General features: G+C 42.6%; 1 protein-coding gene across 1 annotated transcript in view; it reads right to left on the bottom strand.

Moving 5' to 3' along the window:
* The window catches only part of LOC122539252 (insulin-like growth factor-binding protein-like 1), a 79,829-nt gene extending 78,103 nt beyond the window's left edge, over positions 1-1,726 (bottom strand). The window contains exon 1 of the mRNA XM_087980012.1: positions 1,273-1,726. Coding sequence (XP_087836138.1) covers positions 1,273-1,711 — 439 coding nt within the window. The 5' untranslated portion in view covers positions 1,712-1,726. The remainder of the gene's footprint in view (positions 1-1,272) is intronic.
* Positions 1,727-18,348: the final 16,622 nt, after the last annotated feature.

Raw genomic sequence — 18,348 nt, 5'->3', positions numbered from 1 at the left:
TGTTGTCCCAGTCTCTTTCTCTGCTGTTGTCCCACTCTCTCTCTCTCCTGTTGTCCCACTCTCTCTCTCTCCGTTGTCCCTCTCTCTCTCTCTCCTGTTGTCCCACTCTCTCTCTCCTGTTGTCCCTCTCTCTCTCTCTGCTGTTGTCCCACACTTTCTCTGCTGTTGTCCCTCTCTCTCTCCCCCCTGTTGTCCCACTCTCTCTCTTTCTCTGCTGTTGTCCCACTCTCTTTCTCTGCTGTTGTCCCACTCTCTCTCTCTCTCCGTTGTCCCACTCTCTCTCTCCGTTGTCCCACTCTCTCTCTCTCCTGTTGTCCCACTCTCTCTGCTGTTGTCCCACTCTCTCCCCTGTTGTCCCACTCTCTCTCTCTCCCCTGTTGTCCTACTCTCTCTCTCTCCCCCTGTTGTCCCACTCTCTCTCTCCCCCCTGTTGTCCCACTCTCTCTCTCCCCCCTGTTGTCCCACTCTCTCTCTCTCCCCCCTGTTGTCCCACTCTCTCTCTCTCCCCCTGTTGTCCCACTCTCTCTCTTTCCCCCCTGTTGTCCCACTCTCTTTCTCTCTCTCCGTTGTCCCACTCTCTCTCTTTCTCCTGTTGTCCCACTCTCTCTCTCTCTCTCCGTTGTCCCACTCTCTCTCTTTCTCCTGTTGTCCCACTCTCTCTCTCTCTCTCCGTTGTCCCACTCTCTCTCTCTCTCCTGTTGTCCCACTCTCTCTCTCCGTTGTCCCACTCTCTCTCTCCGTTGTCCCACTCTCTCTCTCTCTCTCCGTTGTCCTACTCTCTCTCTCTCCTGTTGTCCCACTCTCTCTCTCCGTTGTCCCACTCTCTCTCTCTCTCTCCGTTGTCCCACTCTCTCTCTCTCCTGTTGTCCCACTCTCTCTCTCCGTTGTCCCACTCTCTCTCTCTCTCCCCTGTTGTCCCACTCTCTCTCCTGTTGTCCCTCTCTCTCTCTCTGCTGTTGTCCCACACTTTCTCTGCTGTTGTCCCTCTCTCTCTCCCCTGTTGTCCCTCTCTCTCTCTCCCCTGTTGTCCCTCTCTCTCTCTCCCCTGTTGTCCCACTCTCTCTCTCTCTCTCCGTTGTCCCACTCTCTCTCTCTCTCTCTCCTGTTGTCCCTCTCTCTCTCTCTCTCTCCTGTTGTCCCACTCTCTCTCTCCTGTTGTCCCTCTCTCTCTCTCTGCTGTTGTCCCACACTTTCTCTGCTGTTGTCCCAGTCTCTCTCTCCCCTGTTGTCCCACTCTCTCTCTCTCTCCCCCCTGTTGTCCCTCTCTCTTACCGTATTTGCACTCTCCATCGCGGGTTTTGTGGATTTTGCCCTGGAGCCGGTGCACGGATTGCCAGCTGGCCAGGTGCAGGGCGCAGATGGTGGGGTAGGTGCTCCCGTCCGAGCCGCACACCGGGTAGTCGTGTTTGCAGATGCAGGAGCCGGTGCCTTCCTCGTCCTCCTTGTCGGCCCGCTGACCGTCCGCCGAGGTCAGGCACACATAGCCCGGGGCACAGCGGCCGTGCTGCAGCCCCGCTCCCCCGCACAGCTCCCCCTGCACCCCCAGGCACCGCTCACAGCAACCGCACTCGTCCTTGGCCTGGAGCTCGGGCACTTGGCACTGGACAGGCGGGCAGGAGCTCAGCTGGCACGGACCGCACTCGGCTCGCACTCCGTGGTCCCAGCCCATCGCCCCCAGCAGCAGCAGCAGCAGCAAGAGTCCCCTCTCCATCCCGCCAGTTCAGCCGCTTCCCCCTCAGTGACTGACACCCTCGGTGTACACCAGCTCCTAACTCCGGCCCCCATCATTCATTATTCATGTGCATCTCCGATTGGACCAGTGTCAGATCCCAAATAAACACTCCTCAGCACATTCCCAATCAGTGATTCACCACTTCCAACACATATCCAGCTAACTCTCTCAAGCGCCTTCCCTGTTCATCTCAACTCCACCTGCCCTCCCTCCACCCCGGTACCCCCACCGCGATTATGTGTGGGACAGACCATGTACACATCTCACTCACTGTATGTGGGACACACCGTGTACACATCCCACTCACTGTATGTGGGACACACCGTGTACACATCCCACTCACTGTGTGTGCGACACACCTTGTACACATCCCACTCACTGTATGTGGGACAGACCATGTACACATCTCACTCACTGTATGTGGGACACACCGTGTACACATCCCACTCACTGTATGTGGGACACACCGTGTACACATCCCACTCACTGTGTGTGCGACACACCTTGTACACATCCCACTCACTGTATGTGGGACAGACCATGTACACATCCCACTTCCTGTATGTGCGACACACCGTGTACACATCCCACTCACTGTGTGTATGTAGGACACACCAGCCATTTGGCAGAATGCCTCATCGCCAGAACTTTCCAACAAGCACCAAGACATGGCTTGGCTGGTGGTGAGAAGGGCTCTGCCTGTGAGATCCTTTATGCACGCCCGGACTCTCAGCTGCACCGCACGCTGCCCTCGAAGCGGCTGCGGGGGGACGAGACTGTCACACACCTCCTTCTGGAATGTGCCTATGCAGAGGAAGTCTGGAGAGGAATGCAGTGGTGTTTGTCGAGGTTCGTCCCGAGCAGCGCTGTGACGCGGGACTCCGTGCTCTATGGCCTGATCCCTGGGATGCACACCGAGACGAACATCAACTGTGCCTGGAGGATCATCAACTCGGTGAAGGACGCTCTCTGGGTGGTCCGAAACCTGCTGATCTTCCAGTTGAAGGAGTTGACTCCGACTGAGTGTTGCAGACTGGCACATTCCAAGGTCCAGGACTACGTGTTGAGGGATGTGCTGAAGCTTGGGGCAGCTGCCGCCAAGGCGGGATGGGGAAAGACCACCGTGTAACACCTGCTTGCCTAAGAAGAACAGGGGGCCCACGCTGTCATTTGGGCTCCGCTGATGCTCAGCTAAATATGTAATCGTACAGATTTGTATATATGAATGATTACTCTGTCTCTGTATACCAAGAAATGGAATGTTTACGGATGTATGGCATGACCAATTGTACAGAACATCAAAATATTTTATGAATAAAGTATATTTTTGAAATAAGAAAATGTACACATTCCACTCACTGTATGTGGAACACACTGTGTACACATCCCACTCTGTGTGTGTGTGTGTGTGTGTGTGGGACACACTGTGTACACATCCCACTCACTGTATGTGGGACACACTATGTACACATCCCACTCACTGTATGTGGGACACACCGTGTACACATCCCACTCACTGTATGTGAGACACACCGTGTTCACATCCCACTCACTGTGTGTGGGACACACTGTGTACACATCCCACTCACTGTGTGTGTGTGTGATATACCATGTACACATCCCACTCACTGTATGTGGGACACACCGTGTACACATCCCACTCACTGTATGTGGGACACACCGTGTACACATCCCACTCACTGTATGTGGGACACACCGTGTACACATCCCACTCACTGTATGTGGGACACACCGTGTACACATCCCACTCACTGTATGTGAGACACACCGTGTACACATCCCACTCACTGTGTGTGGGACACACTGTGTCCACATCCCACTCACTGTGTGTGTGTGTGTGATATACCATGTACACATCCCACTCACTGTATGTGGGACACACCGTGTACACATCCCACTCGCTGTATGTGTGGGACACACCATGTAGGGGCACATATTCTCTAACAGTGTGCGTGCATTGAGAACAAACACAGGCACTGGTTGTGAGCCACACCAAGTGCATACCAGCCTCCAACTGAGTGCAGGTCACACTGAGTTTATCTTATCTCCACCTGTAGGAGGCATGAAATATATACACCTTTAATTGTATAGGGGAACATGGAGTACTCACAGCCTTCAAAATGTTTGCGGACAAAATGAGTGTGAGGTACTTTAAGTTCATACACTCCATATATAGACACACGCACACACATGTTTGGAACGCACCGGATTTAATATGGAACACCTTATGTTCACATACACCCCCTGACTGTGTATGAAACATACTGAATACACACATACCTAGTCACTGAGAAACACCTTAGAGACTCAAATAATTCCGCTTGAAGTAAATAGTGACCTCCATCCTCTTTGCCATCTTGTCACTTGCTGCTGTCACTGAAGGATTTCAACAACTTTGTCTGACTGTTTGTTAAATAAAGTTTTATGGCCTGAGCTGAAAGTAATAAGTTTTCAATTTTCCTTATTCAGCACCTCGAGATAGTCAGATAATGCAAATAGACAGAAGGCTATCTCCAATCCCAAAGTCCTTTACTGTCAATCAAGTAACATTTGAAGTGTAGTCACTGATGGAAACTAGACTACAATGTGTGCACATCTATCTCCTATTATGGTTTACAAGATTATTTGTAAGTATTAAAAATCATGTTGATTGAAAGCTGAAGTAAACTAACTACGACTCTGGGAGAGCTCCCTAGCTCATCAGAAAGCACATGTAATAAAAAGAGGGAATGCTCATCAGGTCTGTCAGCATTATTGAAAGCAGAGGCAGAGTTAAAGTGTCAGGGTGGTGATCTCTCATTAGTGCCATGGAATCTTTTACATCCATCTGATCAGGCAGACGTGAAAGAGGGCCACCCAATTGTGCAGTGCTGCCCTGGTGACCCATGTGGTACATTTTAATGTTACCCGAGGACATCAGATCATTTAAAGGGTCATAGAAGGGAGTCTCTGGGGATTCTGTGCTATCAGGACTGTGGTGAAACAGGTGAGGGAGGCTTCATTAGAAATATACTTTATTGGTGATGATGGGAACATTGGCTGGAATATGACTTTCGATGAATGTGACTAAGGGCTGAATGAGTGGGATTTGAGACATTCCATATAGTGGAGGCCAAGTTGGAAAGATTGTGGCATTGAATGTGGTACCACATTATTATGGAAAGTAGTGCAAGTGATTTTAGCCACATACTTGTTTTATCGAATTTGCAAAGTGAAGTTTACATTTTTGTTTGAAATATCATTAAACTGTTAATTAATACTTGAATTAGGTTCATTTTAGTTGGTTTCTGACAATAAAAGTTTTAAAAAGTGGAAATTTTGGAGATGCACACGTTTCTACAATTGGGCTCCATAACTACTGTAGATAACACAACAGATGACGCTGTGCAAGAAAGGAAAAAGACCCTCAACTGAGGAGTCTTCAGTTTCATCAGGAAATAGATGGAGCATCTACTATACTTGCCCGAACTAATTACGTGAGGCACACACCGAGTTGTCTCATGATCATAAGAAGGGTGAGCTGTCAGTACTCATTGCACTTATAGTTCATAACAAGCCCGTTATGAGCCCTGGGAAATCTGCTGGTGTTCCTATTACATAAAATACAGTCAGCTACCCATGAATACGAGGTGGTTCTTTCAGCATCCTGCACCTGTTACTGTTTCTAAAGCGATGAGTCAGAGCCCCCTGTTTCACTAAGGATTGGAAAAGGTCACTATGAGGAAGGATGTCCCTTGCACAATGAAAAATACAGAAAGAAATTCAAAATAGCAGAGGTGACTGAGCACATGAATGTCATGCTGAGGATCTGCCTCCAATGTTAGAAAGAATGTAATGTCTTGGAGGTTGAAATGATAATGCAAGGCCTGAAATCACAGTTACCATACACTCTGTGCAAGTCTGTTATGATCCTAGTTGATGTTGTATTTGGAAAAGTCAGATCCTGAAATCTGACTTGATGGATCATATTTTATTTCTTTTTGTTTTGATCAGGTGGTATTTCACTGAAGCATCAATACACAGTGCTGTAGATTCAGTTTCAACAATAAAACAGAGGTTTATAACACAAAAGGACAGCTCAGGTGGCTCAGGGATTAGCACTGCTGCCTCCCAGTACCAGTGCCATGGGCTCAATTTCACCTTCAGGCAACTGTCTGTGTGGAGTTTGCACATATTCCCTGTGTCTGTGTGGGTTCCTTCCAGGTGCTCTGGTTTCCTCCCATAGTCCAAAGATGTGCAGGTTGGATTGGCCATGCTATATTGCCCTTAGAGTGTAGGCTAGGTGGATTAACCATGGGAAATGCAGGGTTACAGGGATAGAGGAGAGGTGGTCTGGATGGGATGTTCTTCGAAGTGTCAGTGTGGACTTGATGCTGAGTGGCCTGCTTCCACACTGGAGAGATTCTACAACTCCAAAAGAAATGAAAAGAAAGAGCAATAAAGTGATTTACTTAAAGATTTAGAAACACGTGGTAAAATATAATGTCACTAATTGTAAAAACAGATCTTGTAGTGCTTACAATAGAGAGTATTCCCTTCTTGTTTACAAATATAGGACTTGATTTAACTATAGCTTCCCCATCTTGAGAATCTTATAGCCTTTGCCTGGAGCCCTCATATAATTGAGCTTAGACTTTCTCAGTTTCAAGTAACCCCTTCAAAACTGTAACCAAACACCTCTGGTCAGGAACTTCCAATCATAACTGCTTATATGAGGTAATCTATTTCTCAACATTTCTAAACCATATCCTTTCACCAGGAGCACTGTTTTGCATATCCAGCTTCAGTAACAAGGCTTCTGCAAAATCCAAATTGAAACCCAAATGCTTTTTCCAAACTATGGGTAGTTCCTTTCATCAAAAGGAAAAAAAACCTCTGATCTTCTGAACTGATATCTTAATGCACAACTGTTTACCTTTTTCACTTAGAAAACCTCCTCCAATGAAAACAAAACCACATAATATACTAGAAACTCTCTATCATACAGTTTTTAAAAATTAATCACCATGACTAGACATACAAGTTAATCATGAAACATCTTCAAACACACAGACTAAAAGCCACAAGCCATTATCTCAAATCTAAACTCGAAAATAAATTATACTAAAATATACATAAATCACACATAATACATCACTCCTCCCCCAAAGAATGAAAATATATCTTCAAAAGGATATTCATTATTCATCAAAAATTATCTTCACATTATTGCTATGTCATATTAACAATACTAGCATTTGACATCAAACTTACAGTGAGTTCCTCAGCGGCCATGTTTTACAATAATCCATGGACTCCATATCACTCAATATTGTTCAAATGTATTTCCAATAATGTATTTGTTTTAACATTTTCTTTTCTGGGTACATTAAAGGTTTTCAAAAATGGAGAATGAAGCTCCATTAAAACAATCATATGTTCTTGCCCAATGTTATTCCAAGATGGATCAAAAGATTATGGTATACATACCAATACTCCAAGGATTGGTGGAGTATTACCAATGTTGTCGACAATATTGGTAGTGTAAATCTCAAAATGATGTCGAGCCAAAACAAAACTCAATGACTCTTTTTTAGGTTGAACAGTTTTGTTGATGTTCATTTAGTTTATTTGAAAAATAGTTGATACGCCATTCAATCCTCAGCTCATCATCATTAAAACAGCCTCCACATCAATGTCACTGGTAGCAACGGCTAGTTTAATTGGTGTGGCTAAAACTGATGTGGTTGTCAGCACAGCTATCAAGCTTTCAAAGACACTTTGACACTTCCGCGTCCATTCAATTTTTCCAGTTTTGTCAACAAATTTGTTGAAGCTGCAATAATAGGGCTGATGTTCAGAACACTAAAATTCACTCATGCCAATATAATGCAAAATTTTTCTTTCCTAAGCATGGAAAATTCCAAACAAGCCATACTTTCACATCTGTAGGTGCTATTTAACTTTGTCCTCCAATGTAATCCAAATAAGTCACATCTGCCGTGGCAAATTCAATGTCAACCAGGTTAATAAGCAAATTGTTTTTTGTAGCTGATCAGGTTAAGTCATGTAAATTCTTCACAGGGTTGACAAAGAGAAACCAAATGGAAACAACAGTTACATAGTCCCTCTAATGACTTCATTGCTTAATTGCTGAAATGTTGCTGGTGTATTTTTCATTCCAAAAGACATGCCTTTGCATGGATAAAATCCATCTGGTATTGAAAAAGCCAATTTTTCTTCAGCTGGATCATTCAATAGAAATTGCCAATGTTCTTTCAGCAATTCGATTTTTGTGACAAATCATGCATGTCCAATTTGTTCAATATAATCTGCCATCCTTGTTATAGGATATAAATCAGCTTTTAATATCATGTTGACTTTCTGATAATCAATACAGCATCTTTGTGACCCATATGATTTTGATACTATGGTGATAGTCAACCTCCAGCTACTATGATCCAATTCAATAATGCCATTGTCGATCACAAAACCTCTTCCTTCATTTGAGCTAATCTCTCTGCATGTAGTCTGTAAGGGTGTTGTTCATGGATAATGCACTCCCACATTAACGTCATGAACAATCAAAACCATTTTTTCTGGTTTAATCCCACAAATTGATTTATAATTATGTAATCAATTTTGCAATTCACTTTAGTAGTTTTCAGGAAGATAAAACATGATATCTTAACCTTTTAAGCAATTTGTGTCTTCCTAGCTGGTTGTTTGCGGGTCAATTAGAATTTTCAATTTTTGGTTCACTCTTCCATTCTTTGATTTCTATTTCTCTCCCCACTTTTTCACCACAATTAGTACATTTTTCTCTTGACCATTGTTCCCATCATAATTTCTTTTCAACATGGTAACATGACTGACTTGCTGATTTTTGTCTCTTGTCAGGAGTACTCACTAATAATACACATCATTAAATTTGCTTTTGATTTGCTAAGATCCATTGAATATTTACTTTTATTAGTGTCCCAGAGACAGGTAACACCTTGCTTCTAGCAACAACATTTTAAACCTTGGCTTTTATTCTGCTCTAGTTTTTATTGTTTGAGTGCTTTGTGACAAATCACATGCTTTGGGTGGGAAAGATTGGTAACATAGTCTCTGAGAATTGGCTTGTTAATTTGTCCTTTATTTAAATGGTCCAATTTAAATGGTCTTCTCACCTCATGTTGAAATATTAGTTCAAAAGAACTAAATCCTGTGGACAGAGTAAGAGTTTCCCTTATGGCAAATAGTAATAAAGGAATTTCCTTATCTAAATCCTTACGACATTCTTGGTAGCAAACATGGGAACCGGGAAACAGGAGAAGGCATTTCAGGCCTTCGTGCTTGTTCCACCATTCATTGAGACTTTTGAGATTATTGAGATTCAATGAAATCATAAACTCAAATCATGGTCTTCAAAATTTGATGCCATCTTTCAAATGTTGCTGATATTGTGTGTGATAAACAAGTGAGTTAATTGGTTTTATTCTCAAATTAATCATAATTTCCTTGACTATTTGCAGTATAAAATTGAACCGTGATCTAAGTGCATTTCTTTGAGTAATCCTTATTTTGATCATTCCTTTCCACTACCAGTTTTCCAGTAATGTTTTGTAAAGGCACTGCTTCAGAAAATTTCTTGGACACATTCATAATCTTTACAATATATTGACTTGCATTCTGGGTTTTGCCTAGGGGTGCTACACAATCTATTAAGACCCTGCTTATCAGTCCTTCAAAAGCTGCTATCCAAATTAAAGACCAGGTTTAATTGAGATGTGGTGTTTCTCTACTAGCACTATATGGCATGTCTTGAAAAATGTAATGACATATTTATATAATTCTGGCTAATAAAATTATTTATATGTTTGTGAGACTTTTCTAATCCCAAAGTGACCTGTAATTGGAATTTTGTGAGCAATTCTTAAGATTTCATAACAATTTTCAGATGGAACTACCACCTGATGAACCTTTGTCCATTCCTTTTTGGTTGGTATTTGAAGTGGTATCTTAATATCTTTAAAGGTTTACCTCCCTGACTCTGATCTTCCTTTATCAATCTTTTGAGAGGAAATCCTTGAAACCTCCAGTGGCCTGATCTCCCTTTGCAATGTTTGAAAAAGGACGTTCATGACTTTTTGAATTACTTCTCTCTTCTTAGTACATACTAAGTAAACATTCTCTTTCTACTACTGCGACAGCTTTAAGACCGATTTCCTTTCCTGATGTGTCCTTTTCTGAAGATTGCTCAGATTTCCTACCACCACAATCAGTCTTCCATTTAACTTCCAGCGCTTAGCTTTGTTACGTCTATTTGATTACAATTGAAGCTTGTATTTTCTTTATTTAACCTTTTGGATTCAGCCTTTCTCCTATACTTGGAATCCCTTTGTCTGTTCTCTAAAATTATCACTTCTTCTATGCTTCTTTTGTCTAAGGTTGGCCATGGCTAAACCATGTTCCCTAATTTCCTTAACACTTTGGTGATCAAGATTTTTAGTTCCATTTTTCTGTGCTTTTTCTTCCCTTCATTTTCCATTAACCTTTGATTTTTATTGTCCTCAATTTCCATCTTCTTGCTTTCTTCCTTTTTTTCATTTTTCATTTCAGGTTTTTGATCTCCTTTTTCCTTTTCTCCTTTAATTCATTTTGTTTCTCTTTCTCCACCAATTTCTTTTTTCATTTCATTACTTCCTTTTGTGACACATCAGTTTCAGGTCTCATTTTCTCCAACTCCAAATGCTTGATAATCATTTGAAGTATCTCATTCTTACAAGGTCCTGCTTTTACATCTATCTTCAAAGTATCTGCTAACTCTCTCAGTTTCGTTTTAGACAAGAGATTTCAATTAATCCACAATTGTAGCTTCCATTTCCAGAAAACTCTTAGCAACATCTTTAAATGCTCATGGTAACAGACTTCACCACAACACAGGTGTTTTACATCCAGAACCACCACATACCTATTACTTCAAAACAAAAGACATATATCCCTTTTAATCCAGTGAATTCAAATCCCACCAGGAGGTCTCAATTGTTATGGACCAAGCTGACGTTATTACTGGACAAATTACGTCCAAGACTGAAATCTGGCTTCATAAATCATATTTTTTTTTTGTTGGTTTATTGAGGTGGTCCTTCACTGAAACATAAACATGCAAGACTGCAGATTTTGCTTTTATCAATAAAAGAGGAGTGTGTTACACAAATGAAATGAAGATAAAATAGAATAGACTGAACTATTTTCAAATAATGTATGTTTGAAGTTTTAGAAATGCTCCATAAATACAATCCCATTAATCTCAAAAACACTCCTTTATAGTTCTCACACCAGAGAGATTTTCTTTCTCTTTCTCATCTATAAGGGTTAATTTTAACTGTAGTTTTAATTCCCTATCTTGAGAATGTGACAACCTCTTCCTGGAGCCTTCATACAATTGAGCTTAGATTTTCTCAGCTTCAGATAACTGCTTCAAGGTTTCAACCAAACATTTCTGAGCTGGAGTTCTAAAATTGAACAGTTCACACTGATGTTGGATAAGGCTGGAGATAATAAGGACTGATAAGAGGCTTTATAATGGGTTGTCTTATGTATGAAATTACACTGAGTAATGCAGGTCTGCTGAGAGCTAAAAATTCAAGAAATCAGTAATTGCTGTCTCTACCAAATAAGGCATAGATTTGGCCAAAACATTCAAGATTGGTCACATGCATAGATAATTCCAAATGTGACACATACAGGATACAGAGACCTGTATATAAAGAGCCTGAAGAAATCCCTTTGTTCAGCAAACTTCAAAGATTCATGCTATATGAAATACTCTATGTCAGGAGGTGTGGTGAAGACGTTGAGCAGAGTTTCTTCCTGACCAGCTGCCAACTCTCTCGGGTAATAATGTTTGGGTTTAGTTGCAGAAATTAGGGTAGTGAAAGGCAGTGATTCAGATATCTCTCATAGGTAAGAGAGTGTGTTATTTGTTTAAGTGCTTAATAAATTAATTGTGTTTTATAAAGCTCTAAGTCTCTCTGCTATATCTTTGTCTATGTATGCCCTGTTGTCTCTCAGAGTTGGGCAACAGTATTTCTGGGTAACCTATTTCTTGACATTTCTGAATCCTTCCTTTCATCAGGAGCAAATGTTTTGCACATCCCGCTTCAGCCAAGACATCTGTAAAGCCCAAAGTGAAAAAACGTTTTCAAGATATGGATGTTTCCCCTAATCAAAAGAAATAAAAAACAATCTTTTACATTTTAAACTGAAAGCTAATGCACAACTGCTTACTTTATTCATGTGTAAACACCCAGCTCTCCTAGGAAAACAAAACTTAATTATACACCAGAAGCTCTCTCTTATTGTGTTTAAAGTAAATCACCATGGCTACAGAAATACTTACAAGTCAATCATTAAACCCCTGCAGATTTACAGATGAAAACCCAAATGTCACTAGCTCAAATTTAAATTCAAATGATAGTTAAAGGTGGATAAGTCACACACCTTATATTACTCTGTATAACACCACTATAGCCCCAACATCAATGAATTGCCCCTCCCAGGCTTTCCTCCAAAGACAACAGCAGCTAGATGTATAATTACTATTCATTCTTCCTGTTTCTCATAGCTTCTTTTACTCATCCCACACCCTATGGTAGCGAAGGCTTTGGCTTAGTCAAGCTGTTGACTAACATACTCCTGGTCACCATGTGGAACAAGTTTACATACAACATGGTGGAATTGACCAAAATGTAGAGAGAGGTGGCATGAGCTTTAGATGTCCTTACACTACCAAAGGAGAAGATGGTAATTGATGTCATTGTCACTCTTTTCCAAATCCCAGTCATTATCTCCCAAAACCCATTACTAGACTCTCCCAAACTCCCATTTTCATTCTCTCCCATATTCCAATATCACTCCTTTCCAGACTTGTACTACCAGCCTCTCTCAAACCCAGTTATCTCTCTTTCGCAGACCCCCTTCTCATTTTCTCCAAGAATTTCATTCTCCCTCTCGCTCTGATTCCCATTTTTTCTGACCCCCAAACTCCCATCATGACTCTCGCCAATGACTCCTATTTCTGCTCTCACCCTGCCTCCTAGTCGCCCTCTCTCCATTCCCCCTCTCACCCTGTCTCCTATTCCCCCTTTCTCCCTGACTCCCATTCATCAATTTTCTGAACCCACCACCAACTCCCGAGTCCCTGACCACAGAGAAATCCATGGCCAATCTGGAAGTTGCTACACAAAACCATTGCAGGTATTAACTGTTATGTGTTTGAAGATGGAGGCAGATGTTCGCAGGTAAAGGGACAGCTGGAAAATGGGAAGCCTTCAGAAATGAGATAACAAAGGTCCAGAGAAAGTATATTCCTGTCAGGGTGAAAGGGAAGGCTGGTAGGTATAGGGAATGCTGGATGACTAAAGAAATTGAGGGTTTGGTTAAGAAAAAGAAGGAAGCATATGCCAGATATAGACAGGATAGATCAAGTGAATCCTTATTCTGGATTAGTGGTGCTGGAAGAGCACAGCAGTTCATGGAAGTCCTGGGCCTCCTTCACCGCCGCTCCCTCACCACCAGACGCCTGGAGGAAGAACACCTCATCTTCCGCCTCGGAACACTTCAACCCCATGGCATCAATGTGGACTTCAACAGCTTCCTCATTTCCCCTTCCCCCACCTCATCCTCGTTTCAAACTTCCAGCTCAGCACTGTCCCCATGACTTGTCCGGACTTGTCTGACCTGCCTAGCTCCTTTTCCACCTATCCACTCCACCCTCTCCTCCCTGACCTATCACCTTCATCTCCTCCCCCACTCACCCATTGTACTCTATGCTACTCTCTCCCCACCCCCACCCTCCCCTAGCTTATCTCTTCACGTTTCAGGCTCACTGCCTTTATTCCTGATGAAGGGCTTTTGCCCGAAACGTCGATTTCAAAGCTCCTTGGATGCTGCCTGAACTGCTGTGCTCTTCCAGCACCACTAATCCAGAATCTGGTTTCCAGCATCTGCAGTCATTGTTTTTACCAAGTGAATCCTTAGAAGAGTATAAAGGAAGTAGGAATATACTTAAGAGGGAAATCAGGAGGGCAAAAAGGGGACATGAGATAGCTTTGGCAAATAGAACTAAGGAGAATCCAAAGGGTTTTTACAAATACATTAAGGACAAAAGGGTAACTAGGGAGAGAATAGGGCCCCTCAAATATCAGCAAGGTGGCCTTTGTGTGGAGCCACAGAAAATGGGGTAGATACTAAATGAATGTTTTGCATCAGTATTTACTGTGGAAAAGGATATGGAAGATATAGACTGTAGAGTAATAGATGGTGACATCTTGCAAAATGTCCAGGTTACAGAGGAGGAAGTGCTGGATGTCTTGAAATGGTTAAAGGTGGATAAATCCCCAGGACCTGATCAGGTGTACCCGAGAACTCTGTGGGAAGCTAGACAAGTGATTGCTGGGCCTCTTGCTGAGATACCTGTATCGTTGATAGTCACAGCTGAGGTGCCGGAAGATTGGAGGTTGGCAAACGTGGTGCCACTGTTTAAGAAGGGTGGTAAAGACAAGCCAGGGAACTATAGACTGGTGAGCCTGGCCTCAGTGGTGGGCAAGTTGTTGGAGGGAATCCTGAGGGACAGGATGTACATGTATTTGGAAAGGCAAGGACTGATTAGGGATAGTCAACATGGCTTTGTGCTTGGGAAATCATATCTCACAAAAACTTGATTGAGTTTTTTGAAGAAGTAACAAAGAAGCTTGTTGAGGACAGAGCAGTAGATGTGATCTATATGGACTTCAGTGAGGCATTCGACAAGGTTCCCCATGGGAGACTGATTAGCAAGGTTAGATCGGCGGGGCGGTGTGGACTTGTTGGGCCGAAGGGCCTGTTTCCACACTGTAATGTAATGTAATCTAATCTAATCTCATGGAATACAGGGAGAACTAGCCACTTCGATACAGAACTGGCTCAAAGGTAGAAGACAGAGGGTGGTGGTGGAGGGTTGTTTTTCAGACTGGAGGCCTGTGACCAGTGGAGTGCCACAAGGATCGGTGCTAGATCCTCTACCTTTTGTCATTTGCATAAATATTTTGGATGCGAGCATAAGAGCTACAGTTAGTAAATTTGCAGGTGACACCAAAATTGGAGGTGTAGTGGACAGCGAAGAGGGTTACCTCAGATTACAACAGGATCTTGACCAGATGGGCCAATGGGCGGAGAAATGGCAGATGGAGTTTAATTCAGATAAATGTGAGGTGCTGCATTTTGGGAAAGCAAATCTTAGCAGGACTTATACATTTAATAGCAAGGTCCTAGGGAGTGTTGCTGAACAAAGAGACCTTGGAGTACAGTTTCATAGCTCCTTGAAAGTGGAGTTGCAGGTAGATAGGATAGTGAAGAAGGCGTTTGGTATGCTTTCCTTTATTGGTCAGAGTATTGAGTACAGGAGTTGGGAGGTCATGTTGCGGCTGTACAGGACATTGGTTAGGCCACTGTTGGAATATTGTGTGCAATTCTGGTCTCCTTCCTATTGGAAAGATGTTGTGAAACTTGAAAGGGTTCAGAAAAGATTTACAAGGATGTTGCCAGGGTTGGAGGATTTGAGCTACAGGGAGAGGCTGAACAGGCTGGGGCTGTTTTCCCTGGAGTGTCGGAGGCTGAGGGGTGACCTTATAGAGGTTTACAAAATTATGAGGGAACAGATAGGATAAATAGACAAAGTCTTTTCCCTGGGGTCGGGGAGTCATGCGGGACATGGATTGGATAAATAGTCAAGGTCATTTCCCCATGGTAATGGAGTTCAAAACTAGAGGGTCTAGGTTTAAGGTGAGAGGGGAAAGATTCAAAAGAGATCTGTGGGACAACTTTTTCACACAGAAGGTGGCTCACGTATGGAAGGTGTTGAGGAGTCTTGGTGAACTTCGATGGTATGCACTGCTATACTGACTGTCAGTAGTGAATAGATTGTACAGTAAAGTATAAATTATCTGTCAAGGCATCTGTGATTTCAAGTCTGAATTATCTCCTCTATTATGATACTGGGAAGTATCACAGTCCTCTGTCTCTGCTTCTGGATCACCCAAAGACTTCTTTTTCAAAGTTCCAAAACAAAGCAAGAGCTTATAAAATTGTATTTACTGCTCCAAGAAATCCAGGAATCAGCTCCAGCACTGAAACAAAACTTCAAAAAAATGGAGCAGCTTACAGCCATGATTTTCTCCCATCCACCATCTTGGATAGTGTAGGAGACAGAGGGTGGTTATGTGGAGAGTTGCTTTTCAAACTGAAGACCTGTGACCAGTGGTATGCCACAAGGATCAGTGTTTTTCGTCATTTATATGTATTATTTGGATATGAATATAGGAGGTGTGGTTAGTAAGTTTGCAGATGACACTGAAATTGGTGGTGTAGCAGACAGCGAAGAAGGTTACCTCAGGGTACAACAAGCCCTTGATCAGAGTAAAACTGGGCAAATGGACCAAGGAGTTGCAGATAGAGTTTCATTTAGATAAATGTGAGGTGCTGCATTTTGGTAAGACAAGTCAGGGTAGAATTTACACACTTAATAGTAAGGTCCTGAGGAATGTTGCTGAACAAAGAGATCTTGAGTGTAGGTTCACAGTTCCATGAAAGAGGAGTCGCAGATAAAACAAGTAGTGAAGAAAGTGTTTGGTATGCTTGCCTTTATTGGCCGATGCATTGAGTACAGGAGTTGGGATGTCATGTTGTGGCAGTACAGGACATTGGTTAGGCCACTTTTTGAATACTGCGTTCAAGTTTGATGTCCATACTGGAGCAAAGATGTTGTGAAACTTGATAGGGTTCAGAAAAGATTTACAAGGACGTTGTCAGGGTTGGAGAGTTTGAGCTATACGGAGAGGCCTGAATGGGCTAGGGCTATTTTGCCTGGAGCATTGGAGGCTGGGGGGTGACCTTATAGAAGTTTATAAAATCATGCGGGACATGGATTGGATAAATAGTCAAGGTCATTTCCCCATGGTAATGGAGTTCAAAACTAGAGGGTCTAGGTTTAAGGTGAGAGGGGAAAGATTCAAAAGAGATCTGTGGGACAACTTTTTCACACTGAAGGTGGCTCATGTATGGAATGACCTGTCGGAGGAAGTGGTGGAGGCTGGTACAACTGCATCATTTAAAAGGCATCCGGATGGGTATATGAATAGGAAGGGTTTAAAGGGATAAGGGCCAAATGGGACTAGATTAATCTAGAATCTACTTGGTGTAGAAACAGGTAATTTGGCCCAACAAGTCTGTACTAACTCATTATCCCTGTAGCTCTGCATTTTCCATTGCTAATTGACCTAACCTATACATCCCTGGACAATCCATCTAACTTGCTCATCTTTGATCTGTGGGCGGAAACCAGAGCACCTGGAGGGTACCCACACAGACATGGGGAGAATGTGCAAACTCCACATGGACACTTCCCTGGAATTGAACCCAGGTCCTTGACACTGTAGGTAGCAGAGCTAACCACTGAGCCACCGTGCCAAACATCTGGTCAGCATGAACGAGTTGGAAGTAAATGTCTGTTTCTGTACTGTATATCTCTATGAGTCATGACTTAATGAGCGTTGGCTATTAGAATCGCTTTGCTCTTTGATCAACCACTTTGCCTTTGAGCTGGTCTGGCATTGAGATGTGTTAAGAAGACCAGGATCTGTCTAAGCTAGGTTTCAGCTTAATTTCCAGCAATGAAATTGCAAATTTGCCTGTTATTCTCAGAGTTCCAATGATGGGTGGAAACGTTGTTTTGGTGCTATTTGAGCGCTAAGTTCATAATTAAGGAAAATATAGCCTGGGACATTTTGTGAGGTTCATGCTTAACATGGGTTAATATTTTGATTATAAAGTTTTTCAAAATGAACTATCATAAGAGATTGCAAATGATGGGTCTGTGGAGTGGTTAGAGAAATCAATTCTTAATGATAACCAATTGGCAGCCCATTTAACCCTCCCACTGATTCCTTCAGAATTGAAGAAGCTGTTTGCACTCTGAATTAACGGGACTGACTGAGTTAAGGGTGCTTTTGAATCAGCTCAGAAATTGGCTTGCGAAGCTACCCAAACACAATGATCATCAGTTTTATTTCTGGATTTGTGAAGGTTGCTGAAATTGTTGAAATAGATTATTCCAATTTCAATCAACATCCTTCAAAGTGGGGTCTGCTTTTTTTTTGTTGGCCAAAGGGCTTTATGAGGGCAGCAGTTCTATTTTTGTCTGATTGTTTTTAATGGACATTGCTGCTCAGAATATCATCTTTGTTTGTAAATCTGTTTTCAGACACAGATAATACTAATATATTGGTAACTGACAGCTGTATCAGTTTGCCAGGCTCCCGTTCCCTTTTTGATTGATAACTCCTTGTTAGTTATGTGTAATTAGTTTCTTGGACCGTGTGGACATCAAGCAACTCCACATTCCTTGGTTCTTCTCCCTTGTTATCGTCTTGTAGTGTTTTGGTTAAAGATGTATTGGTTAAAGAACAAAGAACATTACTGCACACGAACAGGCCCTTCGACCCTCCAAACCTGTGCTGATCTAGATCCTCTATCTAAACCTGCCACCTATTTTCTAAGGGTCTGTATCCCTCTGCTCCCCGCCCATTCAT

Source organism: Chiloscyllium plagiosum, unplaced genomic scaffold, assembly GCF_037043375.1.
Source record: "Chiloscyllium plagiosum isolate Xiang-an unplaced genomic scaffold, Cpla_swu_hap1 HiC_scaffold_36, whole genome shotgun sequence".
NCBI classification, from domain to species: domain Eukaryota; kingdom Metazoa; phylum Chordata; class Chondrichthyes; order Orectolobiformes; family Hemiscylliidae; genus Chiloscyllium; species Chiloscyllium plagiosum.
The sequence above is the reverse complement of the archived record's forward strand: the minus strand, read 5'-3'. Positions and strand labels throughout refer to the sequence as shown.